Source organism: Gouania willdenowi, chromosome 20, assembly GCF_900634775.1.
Source record: "Gouania willdenowi chromosome 20, fGouWil2.1, whole genome shotgun sequence".
Taxonomy (NCBI): domain Eukaryota; kingdom Metazoa; phylum Chordata; class Actinopteri; order Blenniiformes; family Gobiesocidae; genus Gouania; species Gouania willdenowi.
Window position 1 is genome coordinate 13,902,407 of NC_041063.1, and position 18,135 is coordinate 13,920,541.

The 18,135-nt window shown below is 36.3% G+C and overlaps 2 protein-coding genes across 3 annotated transcripts in view; one reads left to right on the forward strand and one right to left on the reverse strand.

Annotated features, from left to right (window-relative positions):
* Positions 1-6,688, reverse strand: part of smchd1 (structural maintenance of chromosomes flexible hinge domain containing 1) — a 30,996-nt gene extending 24,308 nt beyond the window's left edge. Inside the window, exons 1-11 of one of the 2 annotated variants that reach the window (XM_028434069.1) lie at positions 6,151-6,688; positions 3,440-3,515; positions 3,162-3,320; positions 2,994-3,076; positions 2,770-2,903; positions 2,542-2,656; positions 2,177-2,296; positions 740-906; positions 573-660; positions 276-489; positions 61-184 (exon numbers count right to left, since the gene is read on the reverse strand). In XM_028434069.1, the coding sequence (XP_028289870.1) occupies positions 61-184; positions 276-489; positions 573-660; positions 740-906; positions 2,177-2,296; positions 2,542-2,656; positions 2,770-2,903; positions 2,994-3,076; positions 3,162-3,320; positions 3,440-3,515; positions 6,151-6,327 (1,457 nt within the window). In that variant the 5' untranslated portion in view covers positions 6,328-6,688. Of the gene's footprint in view, positions 1-60; positions 185-275; positions 490-572; positions 661-739; positions 907-2,176; positions 2,297-2,541; positions 2,657-2,769; positions 2,904-2,993; positions 3,077-3,161; positions 3,321-3,439; positions 3,516-6,150 lie in introns of those variants that run through there. The other variant, XM_028434070.1, reaches the window with a different exon arrangement.
* mettl4 (methyltransferase 4, N6-adenosine) lies at positions 6,199-17,539 on the forward strand. Its single transcript, XM_028434071.1, has 8 exons — positions 6,199-6,808; positions 8,215-8,280; positions 8,403-8,748; positions 8,895-8,964; positions 9,327-9,501; positions 12,375-12,478; positions 12,550-12,638; positions 17,242-17,539. Exons 1-8 carry the CDS (start codon positions 6,581-6,583, stop codon positions 17,445-17,447), a joined length of 1,284 nt encoding a protein of 427 aa, XP_028289872.1. The 5' UTR covers positions 6,199-6,580; the 3' UTR covers positions 17,448-17,539.
* The last annotated feature ends 596 nt before the right edge of the window (positions 17,540-18,135 follow it).

The window sequence follows — 18,135 nt, forward strand, 5'->3', positions numbered from 1 at the left end:
TTTCAAGTTATCTGGGAAAGGTGTCTACATGTAGCTCTAAAAACAAGTGTGCATACTTACTCAGACACTGTAGTGGAAGGGATGAGACGCCCGTTCCAGAAACAATCAAAGATTGGCCTCTTCCCTCGAGCTCGACTTAGGGCTTGGAAATCATCATCATAGTCTTTATCATGAGAGGGTGAATCTGATTTAACAACAAAATCATCACAATCCTCAATTTTTGATTTCCAAGGTTTTCTCCGATGGCTCTAATCAAAATGTTAACAGTTGTAAACCTTGTGCAGCATTGGGTTCCTTGGGGTAAGTTTCCTTGTCATAGAGGAAGGGATGGTACCGAATGATTCCTTCAACTGTGCCATCTGGTCTTGTGACGGCCTTGAACTCAAATGTGTCTGCAGCAGAGTTAATGTAAAGTGACTGCATGTCATCTTCTATATCTCTGAGATTTACCTCTCTGGGAAGTTGAGGAGGTTTCTTCCGCATCATGAGCTGAAAAGAACAAAAATGTTAGACAGAAAATTTAATTTGGATTCACAAAGCAACATCAGTTGGATCCAAGGAGACATCTGTACCACAATGTCAATGTCAGGTTTGGAGTTTGTAGATGGAATAGTCAGATTTCTTCCATTCACTCCGTGGATGTAGTAGTGATAAATGTGCCTAAAATACACATGAAACAATGTTCAACATCAAGTTATGTATTGCTGGCATACGTTATAGATATATAGGGTGAACTCACGATAACTGCCTTGTCAACACATCAAATTCCTCTTTCATGAATGTAATGTTTTTAGGCTTGATCCCTGTAATGACGACGGCTGTAAAGCTTTTCTTTCCTTGTTCCGCTGCAATGATGGAATGGAGGAAGTTTTCATCATTTTTAGTGATGTGTGTGGAGTCACCAGGCTGCATCCAGAAATGAAACATTCCCGGAGAAAAAAGACAAAACAGAGAAAAATAAAGATGCTATTACACTTGTACATTGTTGCTGATGAAATTGTAACAACTAATGGCCCTCATTTATCAACTGTTCATACGTTTAGATCTGAGCGTATGAAGTGCGTTCAACCACACTCACGCAAGCTTCAGTATCTATCAATTCTGATGTGAGCGTACGCTACAATCAGATCTTACGTCAGGTCTGAGCTCGCGTACGCAAATCTGAGCATGTGGATGTGTGGTTCAGCACAGCAAAATCTGACTAAGACTGAAAATAAATTATTAAACCAGCCTCAGCCGTCATTTAAGCATAAGCAGACACATTCAGAACGGATCAAAAAGGATCATTGATCGTTAATTTATTTAAATGTGATTACATAAAGGACTGAGGCTGATATAAACGTCATATCCGTGTCTCTCCAGGATCTCTGTTGTGAAGTTGTTCTTTCGCAGCGCACACAGGGAGGCAGACATCACCTGCTTGGTAACTGATCATTTTCCACAGAGCTTTTGAATGGGCTTCTTAAATTCCAGTTTTCACACATTCAAAAAGCATATCTTTGTTTCGCTCCACCTCAGATGTGAGGATGCTGATTTTCATCTTGGAAAAACTTGTTGAGCTCAGTGGGGGGGCTGGGTTGTAGCTTGTTTCGTTCTTCTGTAATCAGCAGTTGAATAGAGCAAGTTTTACACAAATCGCTAGTTTCAGAGCAAAAGCAAAAAAAAAATGTCAGTGACTTTGAAGCATTTTTTTTTTTTGCTTTATTGACAAATATAACATCTGAACATTGGTTTCCTTCTAAAAAAAAACAAAAAAACAACAACACTGAGACAAGGCTTTTGATGGCAAAATTATTATTATTTTGCTATCTGGCTCATATCGATAATCCACTCAGGTCCACACATGTTCTGTGTCAGTATGTGGTGCTGTGAGCAGCTGGATACTTCACAATGTTACTTCATGGCGCCATAATCTCCCTCGTCCCTGCTTCTCCCTCCTTAGCTAATGGTAGCATCAGTGGCTAATCTATCATCCAAAGGTGCGGTGCTGCACCAGTTGGTCACTACATCAACAGAGAAGCCTTATATTCACAGTGAGTTAATGATGATCAAATACAGCCACCAGATTTATCAACACCCGATCATTTGTACGCTGGGATTGGTCAAATATGACAAAATGTGCACCCGTTTTCATGCAATAAATGAGGGCCAATGTGAGCAGAGAGATTATATTTACCCTTCTGTTTTTGATTGTCCCGCTGAAAACATCTTCATTTTTTGACTCCTTACTCATAAAGTCTTCTTCGGATATAACCAGCTCATGAACATCTGGAGAGCTTTCTGTTTTTGTGATCATCTAGTAATGAAGAAAAACAATAATTAGAAAAAAAACGCAAACGTCTGTCTTTTTTTCATATTCAAACAACATTTTTTACACATTTAATTTCAGTGCAGTCTAAAAACCAACCTGTACGCACGTGTGCACAAAGTTGCAGACACATTTTTCATTAAAAATTTCACCAAAGCTAGAAACGAGAATGTATCTTACGATGTGTTGCAGTTTTGGGAAAAACGTGCAGCTTTTTTAGTGGAAATTCTTACTCTAGCCGAGTCTCCAATGAAAAAAATGGCCTGTTTTCCTCCGACCCCAAAGTAGGACAAATCACTATTAAGACTGCGGGTCACAGGATCAGGCCGCACATAACTTTCAGTTTGACTGTTGGCAACAAAAAAAATGCAAAGCAATTGGAAAATTTGAATTCACTCGTATTGGTTAAACATTCAATGCAAAAAAGTTACATTTGCAAACAAAGATCACAATGCAAAAACCTTTGAAATGACTTGTCACCCCTTAGAAATTTAGAGAGTTTATAAACAGCCCAGTTCTTGAGTTGCTTCGATGTCATGCCACAACCATTATCAAGAACAATGATGGCAGGTTTCCCAAGAGATTCATCCAAGATCTAGTCAAAACACAGAGCAGCGAGTCACTGGCTTATTTGAATGTCACATTGATAATTTTAAAATCAATCAGAAAAAAAAGCAAAGCCAACCATCTGTATCTCTATACGCCTTTCTGATGTATTTTTAACTGTGGCTGCAAGAGCATTGTCAATCAGCTCAGCAAGTACGTAGGCTGCCGAAAGGAAAAAAGTAGTTTACAAATGGGGTTTAAATTAATATAAATCTATAGTGCACCAAAAATTTGGTTGAAAGCTTACGTAAAGGTTCTTGGCCCTTGCTGGCATGGTACTCATACGTGCCACTCTCAGTGAGTGTATGAAAATGAGGGGTGTATGTGATGTTCTCCTCTGTTGCAGTTGGCAGATTCTGGCGCTCGTGTTGCAGCATGTAGAGTGTGCTGCCATCTTTTAATTCCCCTACAAAAGGACAGGAAAAAAGTTAGTGTTTTTACATTTTAATTAATGGAATACCTTTCAAAGTGCAGGGACATCTGACAAATGATTCATTGAGAAATTTAAGGAACAAGTTTACTCACTAAATTTATCAAAATCAAGGGTTACTCTGTCAGTTGTGACCAACACAAATGTCTCTTTTGGAAGGCACTTAAATTCCTGTTGGTAAGAAGAAAAAAAAAGTTAGTGATTATGGAAAGTTGCATTTATTATTCCATCTTAAATTATGTTACACTCATGGTTCATGGTTTTAGCCTGAAACAACCAGTGGGATCATATGGGGTCAATCGAAATCTAAATTTTAGTCTGTTTTCAAGGCCATCTATGACTGCTTTTTGGACAGGAGACAATTATAATGCAAACTAGGGAAAACTTGTACACAACACTAACAACAATAAAACTAATAAAGGCCTACTAGGTATTATGGAATTTATGATAACTTCTAAAACAGCATTTGCAACTCAGAAAATGTCTCAAAAAAATAAATAAATAAATAAACTGGTATTTACTGCAGTTGAGATGTTACAAGTGTGGCAGTTCACTTTTTTCCAGTTTGGGTGGAATGACATTAATTTTGCAGGTCATCCTCTATTGACACAATATTTAGAGCTGAACGATTAATTGCATTTGCGATATTATCGCAATATCAAATTCAATTTTCTAATCGCTGAGGCTGTAATTTTTTTTTTTCTTTTCTTGTCCTGTCTTGTTAAGTTCAAAGAGTGTTTAAAAAGTAGAACTGCCAACTTTGGTTGTTTAGTCGACCAATTGGTCGATGCCGTCATGATTGACCAAGATTTTCATTGGTCGACCAGCAATGTTATCAGTTTCAATACCATTAAAAAAAAATGCAATGCACTTATATAGGTGATAAGGATTAAATATCAATATATAATGTATTTAATGCCGAAACATGATTTTATGTCCAGTAACAGCTCTGTGTAAGTGCGTGCTGCACTTCAGCTGTCAGTGTACTGTCCTCAGAGCAGACCAGATCAGAGCGGGAACAAATTAATACAGGCATAAAACAAGCATGTAAATAGATCCACTGCCGTCTGGCGCCGCGGGGGAGACTGTACATCCGTGTTTGAAGTGCATTCGTTTCCCTGTGCGCTGATCTGATGTTGACATTGTTTATATAAAAGCAGGCTTACCACCAATACAAATGTAAATATGTCATTTGTATGAGGAAAAACAGGTTTTATTTGTCAGTTTCAGGTTGGGTACGGATACAAATACCTAATGTCTGTCGGACCTGTAGGTTTCACTTTTGCTTTGTCGGATTCTGGTCAAAGCTTGAATAAGGTTTATATCATAAATGGTCTGTGTTTAAAAGCAAATCGGCACCACAAAACGCCAAAACAAAATATTTGTCTCTCATTTTCTTTCTCCTCGTCCTCCTCTGCACCTCCTCATTCATTCATCGTTTTTATTTATTTTTTGCTGTTTGCTTTATTGTCGCAATCTGTGTTTTAAAATGTATATTTTATATTTATTTAAAGTTTAAATAAATCTGAAATCGTTTATTATGAAACAGATTGATTTATTGCTTGTGTTCATTGAAAAATACATGACAAGAGGCCCTTGAAAAAATAATCGCATTCGAAATATTGAGGGGGAACAAAATGCCAATAGATTACATTCCAAAATCGTTCAGCCCTAACAAAAACACTGCTTTTTTATGGCGGTCACTAATGAGAAATGTCTAACACATTCTACTAGTGTTCTTCAAACCCTATCCCGACAAAGTGATTTACGACAGGGATAATTGCTATCTGCCATCATGGAATGTGAGTTGCAATAAAATATGTGATTTGCATCAATGCCTACATCTATTGTATTGCAGGAAATAGGGCTGCGCGATATGGACTGAAACTCATATCTCAATATTTCTTCTCAAAATGTTGATATGCTTTGAAATTTATAAAGTCTTATCAGAAAGATAATTCTGGAATAAATTTGGCAATTTAAAAACCACTATTTTAATACAAAATAAGCTATAAAATAAAAATATATTGATATAGGCGATATTGTAATTTTCTATATCTCAAAAATAGAAAACTTGATATATCTTCAATCGAGATATATTGACCACGCCTTGCAGGAAACAATATTCCCAAAGCATCATACTGAAAAAATACATGTGTAAGGGAAGTAAAGTAGTTTACATGGCACAAAAAATTGACTTGGAGACTGACTAAACTAAAACTACATTGTTGTACAAAAATGAATCTTGTATTATGAGAATACATTTATTAGAAGCCTAAGGAAAAAAAACATACCAGATTAACAAACTGTTAAAAAAAAAAAAATAGCCCCGCAATACATTATTTTCTCTTGCTTTTAGGTTCCTTCATGGTTTCATTTTTGAGTATGACCTTAAGTGTTCCCATTATAATTATCCTCACACAATAGCTTTAACAACATAATAAAAAAAGATAAGATAAGAAGTCATTTTATGTTGTGAAACTGCATATTATGCCCCACCTATTAAGCTTTATAGAACTAATTAGTAATATTTACTTCACCTGTGTCAGCTATGATACAATGGCTCAATCACAGTCTATGATGAAGTACGTTTGAGGAGGAAGTTGTAACTGGCAAGGACGTACATTGTGGCGATAACACACAAGACTTATTTCAAACTATGTCGAAGGAGGGGGAAAAAAAAAAAGCGATACTACTAGTCATAATATTGTGCATGTCCTTAAGGTTTCAAACAAGCATTATGAAAGACTGCAGCTGTAAACACACGTTGTGATTCATGTAGAAAAGTATGTAAAGTAGACATTGCCTTGCGGAGGAGTTGGAGAAAGTCATTGATGTCCAAGCCCTTGGTTTCCAGCAGTTTAGGCGGTACTTCTCCTTCGTGGAGGCAGTCGTAGACGCGGACCGTCCGGCTGTTTGCAACTCGCAGTCCGGAGGCTTGAAGAGCACCTGGGCTCCCAGAGCTAAAACTTTGCCTCTGCATTGTGGTTCATGGAGTAAAGCCAATAGTTTATTCGGCGTTCAACGGGCCGAGACGCTACAAATGCCGTTTGTTAGTGCGCGTACAGCTGCTGAAGCTTTGACGCAAGAACTACGTCATCTGCTTCCGCCTTGCCCCGCTGAGCACGAGAGCGATCCCTGCGTACGTAGTCATGAACCCCCGGGTTACCCCATCCGTGAGAATGTCGTAACTTGCTCGTTCAAGAATTGAAACAGTCCCTAAACCCCGCACCGACATGTCTGTTATATTTGGGGACAGTCGTGGCTGGGTTGTGGACGCATTCCAGCTCACTGACCGAGGATACACACGATGCTCGTGCTACACGGGAAATGAAACGTCTCACTTCAAATGTCACTTCAAGAAAGAGTGTTTTCAGGTTTCAACGAGTCATCACGGTGTGAGCGACACTGCTTCTGTGAACGCAGGACACACGGACACGAAGACAACACACACAGGTTGTAAGGTAAACACTGCTAACAGTAGCTGTACTCTGTGTGAGGCTGTCTATTACTGAAGTTAGTGGCTATCCGTACGTAGCGCCTCTCATTGGCTAGTTTAGGTCATGTGAGCGCCTCTCATTGGCTAGTTTAGGTCATGTGAGCACCCCTCATTGGCAAGTACTCTTCTGTGTGCTATTAATACGTAGAATCTAACCCTTAACTACGTTACGGACTAACCAAGGGAATTTCACCCCCAGGAATTGGACCAGTTACTTAACTACTAGTCTGTCTATCATTCATCCTCATAAATAAACCCTGTCAAAGGGATTTTCTCCAGGCATTTTAATTTAAATCCACAGTCCAAAATACCTATAAGAGCGTAATTGTAATTTTCTGTCTCTGTGTTTACAATATTACATTATTTGAACTCATTCTACAATTTACACTATTCATAAATGTGCCTATTTGGCAGCATTTTTATTATTTTATTTATTTTTTGTTCTTGACTGTTTTCCAACATATACAATAATGCAATACAAAGAATAAACATTCATTTTAAAACCAAAAATGGAATGGGCTGAAGCAGTAACTGCTTATCGGAGCCCATCCCCAAACATTATAAAAAAAAAAACAGTAGAAACAACTCAATAACATTCCATCAACTTATGTTTCAATAGGTGCAAAACATTTTGTTTTTTAAATATTTTTTGAACATAGACAGTGAACTGATAAACTTAAAGTGATCCTCAAGATCATTCCAAACTTTAACACTGTAAACAAATGCATCTTTTTTTTACCATTTGTTCTAAATTTACTTTGTTCAAAAATATGAGCCCTCTTAAATTATATTTTCCTTTGTTTTGTTTAAAAAGTGATATAATACCCAAAGGAAGGCATTTATTTCTTACTCTGAATAAAATCTCTAATACTTTTAACCTTACTAAATCCATGTTTTATTGTTCCAAACAGTTTTTTAAACAGTTTGTTAGTATCAAATGCATCAATATCTGTAATACCACTGTGTGGTTAGTTTACCTTGCCTAATCTCTTGGTTCCATTGCACACATGGAAATATGACCTTTACAGGCTCCAGTAGATGATAAATGATTGTAATTTTCATAAATAAATAAACAAATAAATAAAATAAAAACGTGCATGTGTGAAAATGAAAAATCATTTTTGATTAGTGGTTAAATTAATTACCAACTAGTCTTTTTAACTCATGCATTGTACTTTTTCTTTTTAATTTTTAGGTTGTGTTTTGCTGAAATTCACTCACTCACTCACTCACTCACTCACTCTCAATAGAAGAAAAATAACCAAAAACAAACACAAAACTTGTGCATAGAACAAACTTTGTGACTTTACTTTATACTTGGGGAAATAAAGTTACAAATCCTCATTTAAATTTTTAATGTTATTTTTTCAGAAAAGAAAACGGAAACGCAGTGAACTCAACCAGGGAGAAATAGATTCACTGATATTTCATGAGAAGGTGGGTTTAATTTTTTACTTGTCAACTTTGATCAATTTCTCTCTCTCTTTTTCCTTTTTTTTAAATCAATAATAATGGACTCTCTAACAAGCCTACACGTACTCCTCTATTGTGTCATTCAGATCAGGCCTGTTATATTTGAAGGGACCAGGGCTTTGGTGGATTCAGCGAGGTCTCTTGGATACCTGAACGGATTAAGAAATGCTGACAAAGCGCCTCTTCCTTCACATGAGTGCAGACTTGCAGCTCTTTGTGAAATGGCCAAAGAGCTTCCTCTAGTGGACGCTGGTGCTCAGCTGCTTGTTGATGAAGAAGGCTGGACATCACACGTTGATCTGTTCTCGCAGGTGGCAGAGAGCAGAGCAGATTGGGCCACAGTGGTTCAACTGATGGGAGAGGATTATATAATACCTCCTCATGCCACTTTCTTGCTGTCTGATTTCACAAGAATGCAGCCACTGGTCCAATGTGAGTGAATGACGTCGTGTTAAAACACGTTTTCAGGGAGTAGAGGAGAAATGGATTTCATTACCCCATTCTAGTAGTGGCATTATCTTCCAAAAGTCTTGAAGAAAATCATAGTTTTCCTATTAAACTGCTTGTTTTCCAACCAGATGGAGCAAAATATGACCTGATAGTTTTGGATCCTCCTTGGGAAAACCGGTCTGTGAAAAGAAGTCGCAGGTAATTCTCAATTCAAGCACTACAGAAATTGGTAGAGAGAATATGACGATGAAAAAATGGAACTACAGCTGTTGTATGATTGGCATACTTGACTGATTGTTACAACTGCGAAAAAATAATACATTACTGTGATAAATCCTGATTATCTCTTGTTGTTTTATTGCCATGATTAATTTCTGGTACCTTTTTTAGGGATTGTTATATGTACTGTTAGTCTGAAAGCTGCCTCGTGCCTTTCTGGTCCCAACAGTTACAACTTAAAAGTTCATATCAGTTAGAAATATCACATTAGTTGTTAATGGACATTTATTAAGAGAAATAGTGCTGACGTAGTTATTAAGAAATACATTTTTCCATTGCAGATACAGTTCTTTGCCCTCGTCTCAGCTGAAGCTGCTCCCTGTGCCGCTCCTGGCATCCTTTAACTGTTTAGTGGTCACCTGGGTGACAAACAGGCCGAGTCACCTGCGCTTCGTCCGCAACGAGTTATATCCTCATTGGGGGGTCCAAGTTTTGGCAGAGTGGTTCTGGGTGAAGGTAAATGACTTGAATAGTGATGTGCAGATGGCATGTAAAATACTAACAATGATAATTTATTAATTTGTACATTTGACTGCTCTATATATATTTTTATGATCTCAACATTTATATAGTCAAAATCGGTGAATTAATGCATTTCCCTTTTCAAATCTATTGAAAAAGAGGGAGAGCAGCAGTGACTCGATGTCCTAAATTGCATGTTTGGGTGTGTCTCCAATCTGTCACTAAAATATTTGAAACTTTTGACAGAACACAGTTTACGTTTAAGAACAGTTTTATTATTTGCAATAAGAGGGCACACCTTTTTTTGTTGTTTAAAATTATAAAAAGCTTTTCCTGCTGCAGGTTGGGTAATTGATGCATTATGCAACAAATGGAAATTTCTTGTTCCAGCATGTTCTAACGTTCTCCACTCTGCTCTCTTTATACTCCCAAATACATGTTTGATTACTCATTTACTGCACATGCTAATATTCAACAGTCTGTCTAATATATTTAGTGATTGCGTGTAGGGATGTAAAGATTAATTTCTTGTTCCAACATGTTCTAACGTTCTCCACTCTGCTCTCTTTATACTCCCAAATACATGTTTGATTACTCATTTACTGCACATGCTAATATTCCACAGTCTGTCTAATATAGTTAATGATTGCGTGTAGGGATGTAAAGATTAATCGTAAGGCAGTTAAAAATCGATTAATAGGTATCACGTTTCACATCGATTCTCTGAAAATTGAATCGCAGTACTTTTTTTAAACATATATTTATACTTCCCTTGTCCAAATGCTAAGGCCACGGGCAGAACCTGCTACTACTTTGTTTCTGGCCACCTTCTACTCTTAAACATGTTCATAAATGATTCCTTACCCCTTTAGCACGGAAAGAATATCTGTAATATTACGTGAATATCTGTAAAAGTCACGTTTTTCTATTAGCTCTGTCTGCTAGCGTAGCATTTCTTCTTCACTGCACAGAATAGCTGCATCCCAAACGGTTACCAGCGCCCTCAACTGGTCCAAACAAATATCTGATGTAAATACAATGCAGACTGTTTTTTTTTTTTTTTTTTTTTTAAAGTCCAATTGTTAAGGCACAAAATACATTTTCAGTTGCACTTTTAAAAAGAAAAAGAACTATTACGTTTACTATAGAACCAGAATTTAAATTAATAGGCTTCTTCTTCATTTGTATTATTCCTTTATTTATTTCATTCAAGATTTATTTTTAGTTAAATTGCATTGTTTTGAATAGTTTATCAACGGATTCTTTTGACAATGAAAAATAAAAGGAAAATAATACAGTATTTTCTAGTTTTTTTCCCCCAAAAAATAAAGTATTATTTTTCAATCATCATTTGTCGACAGTCCCATTTTGTAAAATAAATTGTGAGAGAATCGTATCGGGAATCAAATCGTATCGGGAGTTGAGTGAATCGTTACATTCCTAATTTCGTGTGACATATTTGAGTCTTTTTGGTCGACTGTGTCGTCTATAAATGCTCAGTGAAATTGTATACTGTTTTCTTTAAAACAAATGCAATAATACAAGATATTACAATAAACAAAATATTTGATGAAAGGGATTGTGGGTAGAAGTATAAACTTATTAATCCCACCCCTTTTCCTACATTACAATAACAAAGAATACATTTTCAGCATCCTGTTTTACAACCATTGCTGCAGTTAAATTAATTTTGTCTCATCTTTAAATTATTTTGATTAAAATGCACACACAAAGAAACATATTACACACTTTAAAAATTGTTATACAACATAAATATATTTTCTATTAAATTCCTTGATATTTGTACGCTCTTTAATTTAATTTAAACTGTTCCAGAATCTCATTCCACATACTGATACACAAAAGCTTTTCCTTGTTGTCCGCACACTCACAGACCTAAAATACTTTTTATTTCTCAGTTTGTATGAGCTCCTTTCCTTTCAATTAAGAGCTTTTGAATGTTTTCTGTTAATAATTTATTCTTGGCCTTAAATATAACTTGAATAGCTCAAAAAACAACTGAATCTGCAAATTTGATTAACTTTGACTTGTGGATCAATGGGTTGGTAAATGATCCAAATATCTGGCGTTATGTATATAGCGTATTGCTCTCTTTTGAAGTGTAACTATTTATTGTAAATTTGTTTTATAATTATTTCCCCAAATTTCTGCTTAATATGTGAGATATGGCAGTAACAGGGAACAGTAAAGTGATCTTTGATCTAAAACCAGTTTTGTTCTACTGAGGACTGCAACACTTTTAAAAACATTTTTTTTTGCTTGTACTTAACATTTCCAATTAATTTGATTGTCCATAATAACACCTTAAAATCTAATTGAATTTACTCGTGTAATGCCTATACCGTCCGCCAAGATTATAATTTCAGCATTATTTGGTCCATTTCTAAAATACATACATTTTGTTTTATTCATATTCCTCACCATTAGTCCTTAAACAAGACCCTTAACCCTAAACTTCAAGTTGAGATCATTAATGGCTTCCATTTTTATTTATTAAAAGAGGGTTAATCAAAAGATTTTAAAGTGTTTTTTTTTTTTTTTTTTAAATTAAGGTTAAAAATTGAAATGTAATCAGATTTTTTATTGTAAATTATATTCAACCTTGTACCCTTTCAGTGCAAGAACATACAATACATGCAAGAATATCAGAAAATCAGAATAAAGTAGAATAATAGTAACAGTACAATGAAATAACCGCTCCCCATTTACAAATATGAAAGTATACTAAAAAAATAAATAATGCATATAAGCTTCTATTGGGTTCATAAATGTGTGCCCCCCCCCTACCTCACCGCACGTCATGTAATGACCTTTTTTTTAAAAAGGTTTTTCTTTGCTTCTGTCAGGTCACCACATCTGGGGAGTTTGTGTTTCCTTTAGATTCACAGCATAAGAAACCATATGAAGTCCTGGTGTTGGGTCGATATCGTCCAGCTAACGTCACATCAGAGTGAGTTTCAATTGTTCACAGCAACTATAATCATAAACCTTCCATCAATGTTTCTATTTGTCTCCGCCCAGAGCTCCAGAGATGTCTGAGGTATTAGTGGAAGATCAGCGTCTGATCGTCAGCGTCCCGTCCCTGCACTCGCAGAAGCCTTCACTGTCAGGTAGCACATGGTTTTATTGGGGCCACTAGAGAGCAGTGCTGCAATAGCTGTGATAGTGCTCATGTGATGAATCCACAGTATTATTTCCAGCCATCACGGCCGTAAAAAGCCTGGTTCCAGGTGATTATTATTATTATTTTTTTCAATCACATCTTTAGGATTTCTGAGGCATAACTTCCTGATTTCATTCAAACTGTCAGTTTTCATGTACACATTTAAATGGCCTTTAAGCTTATTTTCCATCGTTAATCAAACATTTTAATAACATGCAAATGTTCAAATAACTACTGTATGCATTGTCTTCATTATTCCTAACAGTTACTACACATAACTAGAAGTCAAGTTAAACTTAGTAAATCAACCTATCCAGTTGTCAAACTCACTTTGTTTGCTGTAATTACACTTCAGCTATCCTTTGCTACAACATCCACTCTGCCACTTAAAACCAAAGTAAGACCTTGACAATGAATATGCAGCGACTGAGCAAAAGCCAGGCTTGACGTCATTTCACTCCCTCAGGGGTGTGTGATTTATTGTGCAGTATGGAGTGGAGAAAACATAGCCAGTGTTTGATGGTGCCCGTTCAGGAGCTCAGAAACCTATAATAATGCTATTGTGGAGGTGTGATACCGTAGAGATTAAGAAGCGGATTAGGATCCTTATTGTGTGGTCTGTTGTTCAGGGTATATTAGTTGGACTGCTTATTTTCACATATGTAGTTTTCACGGCAAAAGCCAAGACAATTACACAGGCAGCAATAGAGAGTAACTCTGCGTACTAAATGGGTGTGTCTCTGATCTGTCGGTGTAAAATATTTGACGCTTTTGACAGAACACAAGATACAACATATTATTTGTAATAAGAGGGCACATTTTTTTCTTAGTTTCAAATTAAAAAGAGCTTTTCCTGCTGCAGGTTGGGTAATTGATGCATTATGCAGTAGATGGAAATTTCTTGTTCCAACATTTTCTAACGGTCTCCAATGCTCCACCCTGCTCTCCTATCTCTCACATGAAGCCATCATCTCCAGTGTGTTGCATGTTTTCCCTTTTTTTATTTTTGCACAGAACATGTCAGGTGTTCTCAAGCCAGTGGGCAGCCACAACAGCGTGAAGCGACAGTCCTGGAGCTCGTCGTGAAATCTGAACCCTCTCATTCCCATGTCTCAGAAAGGGCTCATGTCCTCCTGTCACTTTTTTATTTTTGCTTTGGAGATCAAAAGAAAAAAAGCACCATATATCGGGGACAGAAAATGTTTGCAAAAAGGAAAATCATGCAGAGAAGAACAAGAAACGTGCTTTAACAAAGACCTACAAGCGTTTTATTGAAGTTTTATCAAGGTTTTTATATCTTTTTTACTTTGTGCTGTTGAGTAGACTGAGCAAAATGACACCAGCAGATGCTTATAACATCTAGTTATAATGAGGAATAGGAAAGATTGAGATTTTTTTTAAATGCAGTATCGTATCTTAAGAAATCTTTACATTTTTGCTGCTGTTCTGTACCTTACAGAGCAATATTTGCATGTATTGTTTTATTTTATTTTTTGCAAAGTGATAACGAGCAACTCAATTTTCCCTCACATCCTCCTGCTAGTGTGACTAATTATTCAAATTTCTGATTTATTGCTTTCAAAAACAAATTTAAACCATTTTTGAATATTAATCACATTTTTTGAGTAAATTAAGTGTTGATTATTAAGTGTAGTTCAGAAATGGACAATATGCACTTGGTTACATTGGCCCATCAAAGCTTATTTATCCCCTAGAATCCTCCTTTTAATAAACAGGAAACCCTCATAATTTAAATTTCTGGGAGCTTATTAGTATAACAATATCCCAATCCTGTATATATAAAAAAATAAAGCAAAAAATGAAAGCAGTTCTGTCATTTAAACCTGCTACACAACACACACATACGTTTGACAGTAGTTTGCACATTTTCCCATGAAGAGTTACATATTCACAGAATGTCAATGGGAAGTGTGCAAAAATTAAAATTGAGCCAAAACAAGAGAGGTTTTCATTTATTTGAACTCTTCAACAGAGTGAAGTCTGTTACCAGATTGAACTAAACAGCATCGGGGTCACTACCTTGCTGAAATGGAAGCTAATGAGGAACCATCTTACTGTGGTTCTATTATTATCGTGCAAAAAGGTACAAGTAAGCAGAGTTGCTGTCTTAAATACAGAATAGAATAAACACTAATTTGTCTTTCATTGTGCCAACACATTATAGAATTTTACAGCTGATATTGCACATATCTCATAATATGCCCTTTGAAGATTCTTTATTATAAATATATTGTACAGTAAGAGGCTTGCTGCAGGTTTTACCACATAACAATGTTTTTAATCAAAAAAAAGTAATTGTTTCAAATCATAAACTAGACAAACTGCATTTCCCAGAGAAAATGCAAGTGAAGATGCATAAGCTGAACCCCTCAGAGTCAGTATTATGAATACAGTAAACTGTATTATAGTGACTAACAACATGGGGCTCTGAGTTCACTGTTGCAATAGATTTAAACAGGAACATTTTTATTTAGTTTTGCCAATTAATCATAACTGATAAACTTACAAAAAACCACCAAAAGAAAGCAGGTTTGTCCTTAGTATTGTGTACGTCTGGGTACCCAGGTCAGTAAAATATGACTGAAATTCTGGGGGACGAGTTATCAGAGATGGAAATGTTATACTCTAGTAGTCCTAACACTGTCCATAGAAAACAACAGTGAGGATGCTAAACTTTATCACTAATTAATACAAAATTATTGATTATTTTATGAAGTATTTGGCCTTAAAAGTGTCTGCTGTGGTGATTTGGCTCCATCCACTCTCTGCCAGTCCATAAACACACCACTTTAAGTACAATGTTTTGGTGCGAAATGTGTTTCCAGATCTTTTACCCTCTAGTACAATGGATAACTAACACTTTTCTCAGCACTGTTAGTCCACTAAAGGGCTTGTAATGTGTTCTAAATGATGAAGTATACTTAGTTAGTTCTTGCTTGGTTTGGAAGCAGCCGGTTGGGCAGAGGGTCTTAATAGATGTCTTGTTGACAGAGCACTTAAGCAGCTCTTTGGGTTTTCCTGGCAAGAGTTTTATACGCTGTCCCATTTCAAAGTTAAAAAGACAACTAGACCTTTTTATTCTGTATTGAACTTTGAGGGCTGAGTCACCATTCAGGACCAAATTAGTCAAGGGATGCATGTTTGGCCTTTCCACATGTCGACACTGTCTGTGTGACGCTCATCGGAGGAGAGAAAATGTGGAAAGAGAGAGAACATGTTGGAGCGCTTTGAGGAATCGGGCTCATTAACTCCATGAGTGTTAGCTGAGGCCTGTGCCAGGGGGACTTGGGCACGCATGGAGGGAAGAGACAGAGTAGGTGTGTCTCTCATGGAATATCATCACTTACAGTGTCAAGGTCACTTCCAGCATCCACACTGAAAGATCTCTGCATGGTGTGAAAGAGCTGGGCAGCTGCCAAGCACTGTCTGCTGACAGAGTAACACGCACTTAGTGCATCAGAGCTTTCATTCCTAAGCACTCGCGTATTTACAATGGCTATAATTCTCTTTGAAAAAGTGCCACAAAAATTCACTTATGAGATCAAGTATTTATTACACCAAAACAAATGAAGGAAGATTTTTTTTAAAAACGACAACAAAAGGTTTGAGTTTTGTTCTGTTAAGTCAGGTGTAAGGTTGAATGATTAATTGCATTTGCGATATTATCTTGATATCATAAAACGTGATTTTTTTTAATCGCAAAGGCTGCTTTTTTTTTTTTTTTAATTTTTTATTGTTTTTCTTGTCCTGTCTTGTATTGTCCTGTTAAGTTCAGAGAGTGTATAAGAAGTGCAGTCCACATGTTTCATGAAATGTGAAGTTAGTTAGATATGTTGAAGAGGTAAAGCCACAGACTTGTTTGCTTTATTGTTGTAATCTGTGTTTTAAAATGTATATTTTATATTTATTTAAAGTTTAAATAATCTGAAATTGTTTATTATGAAACAGATTTGAAACAAAAATCGCAATTAGTTTAGCCCTAGTCCGGAGTGTCAAACTAATATTAGTTCAGGGACCAAATATGGACCAGTTTGATCTCAAGTGGGCTGCAGATTTTAGGTGGGGGGAAGAAAGAGCAATTTTTACATCATTTTTGTGTCCTGCAGAATATTCACTTCAGAACTTCTTAATTTTGTAACCAATTTTTGTCTAATTTAGAGGAATTTTGTGGAATTGTTATTGAGAAATTGCAAGATTTATGGAAAGCTTTAGAGTTCTTTTCACAATGTGCAATTAAAAACGACTGCATTCCTGTGACATGAGCATGGAAAAACTGCAAGCCCCTAAAAATATTGTGGAGTTTCACTAAAATAGTGAATTTGCGATATCTACAACTGAATTATTTGGTAATTTACACAATAATTAATATTTGGATGCTCTAAAGGGCCAGAATTTTCCCCCGGCCTTGAGTTTGACACAAATGTGTTAAGTGCTCATTAATAAAATTCATTTTCACTTGCAGTGCTGTCAGTTGGTCCAATAAGTGTTCAATAAATTGTAATATTAGAGGTGTCTTTGTGTGTTTTCAGAGGTCTTGAAGCCATACGTTGGAGGTGAAGCCAAATGCCTTGAGCTTTTTTCACGCAATCTTCAGCCGGGTTGGACGAGCTGGGGCAACGAGGTGCTCAAGTTTCAGCACACAAGCTTTTTCACTCTGACACCTTTAGAAGAACAAGCAGACATTTCAAAAGAGGGCACGCTTACAAATAACTGCTCACTCCGTGTCAATGACTGAACTTTATCACCATGTGCTGTCAGTATTTTACTCTTTTTTTATATATTTATATGTATGTATAATAAAGAATAAACATTTACCATGTTTTTAAATGTGTACTTTTCATTTCTCATTTTGGTTGGCGTTAATTTTTAATATAAGAACACACGCTTATAGATAAGTGTTTTTCTGTGCAAGTGTTTTAAGCACAAATTTCCACTTTTTGATTGGATGATAAACAAGACGTTTTGATGCTTTTTGAGCATTCTTGGCACAACACGCATCCTGAAATGATCAAAGAATTTCTATTTTTATTTAGGTGATGCTCGTTTGAGCTGAATTTCAAAGTGTTCCTGGGCTTTAATGAAAGAACAACTTCTAATGCGCTACGGTGGGTTTATCTTGTTTTTCACAGAGGTTTCAGTTAAGCGTCACGCTGATGCTGCTTTCAATCGGCCTCTGTGCTGTCAAGAACATGCGGTCCTTTCCTTCATTATTTGATTTAAAACAAAATAATAATAATTATATATCTTTTGTTTTTGTCAAAAGTAAAACATGCCAAGTTTGGAACTGGCTAACCTGCCTCCTCTCTTGGGTATGGCATCCGTTATGAATTTGGAGGTGTTGTGTTGACGAGATGAGCGATGCAACATCAGCATGGTTACATGCACCTGTTCTGCTCTTTATCTCCTTGATAAACATACAACAC

What these genes read in the sequence shown, in the direction of transcription:
- mettl4 (XM_028434071.1), top strand. Translation starts at nt 6,581, where the DNA reads ATGTCTGTTATATTTGGGGACAGTCGTGGCTGGGTTGTGGACGCATTC. An exon ending in CCAGCTAACGTCACATCAGA is followed by an intron (nt 12,479 to 12,549) that starts GTGAGTTTCAAT and finishes GTCTCCGCCCAG; the next exon opens with AGCTCCAGAGATGTCTGAGG. An exon ending in GCAGAAGCCTTCACTGTCAG is followed by an intron (nt 12,639 to 17,241) that starts GTAGCACATGGT and finishes GTGTGTTTTCAG; the next exon opens with AGGTCTTGAAGCCATACGTT.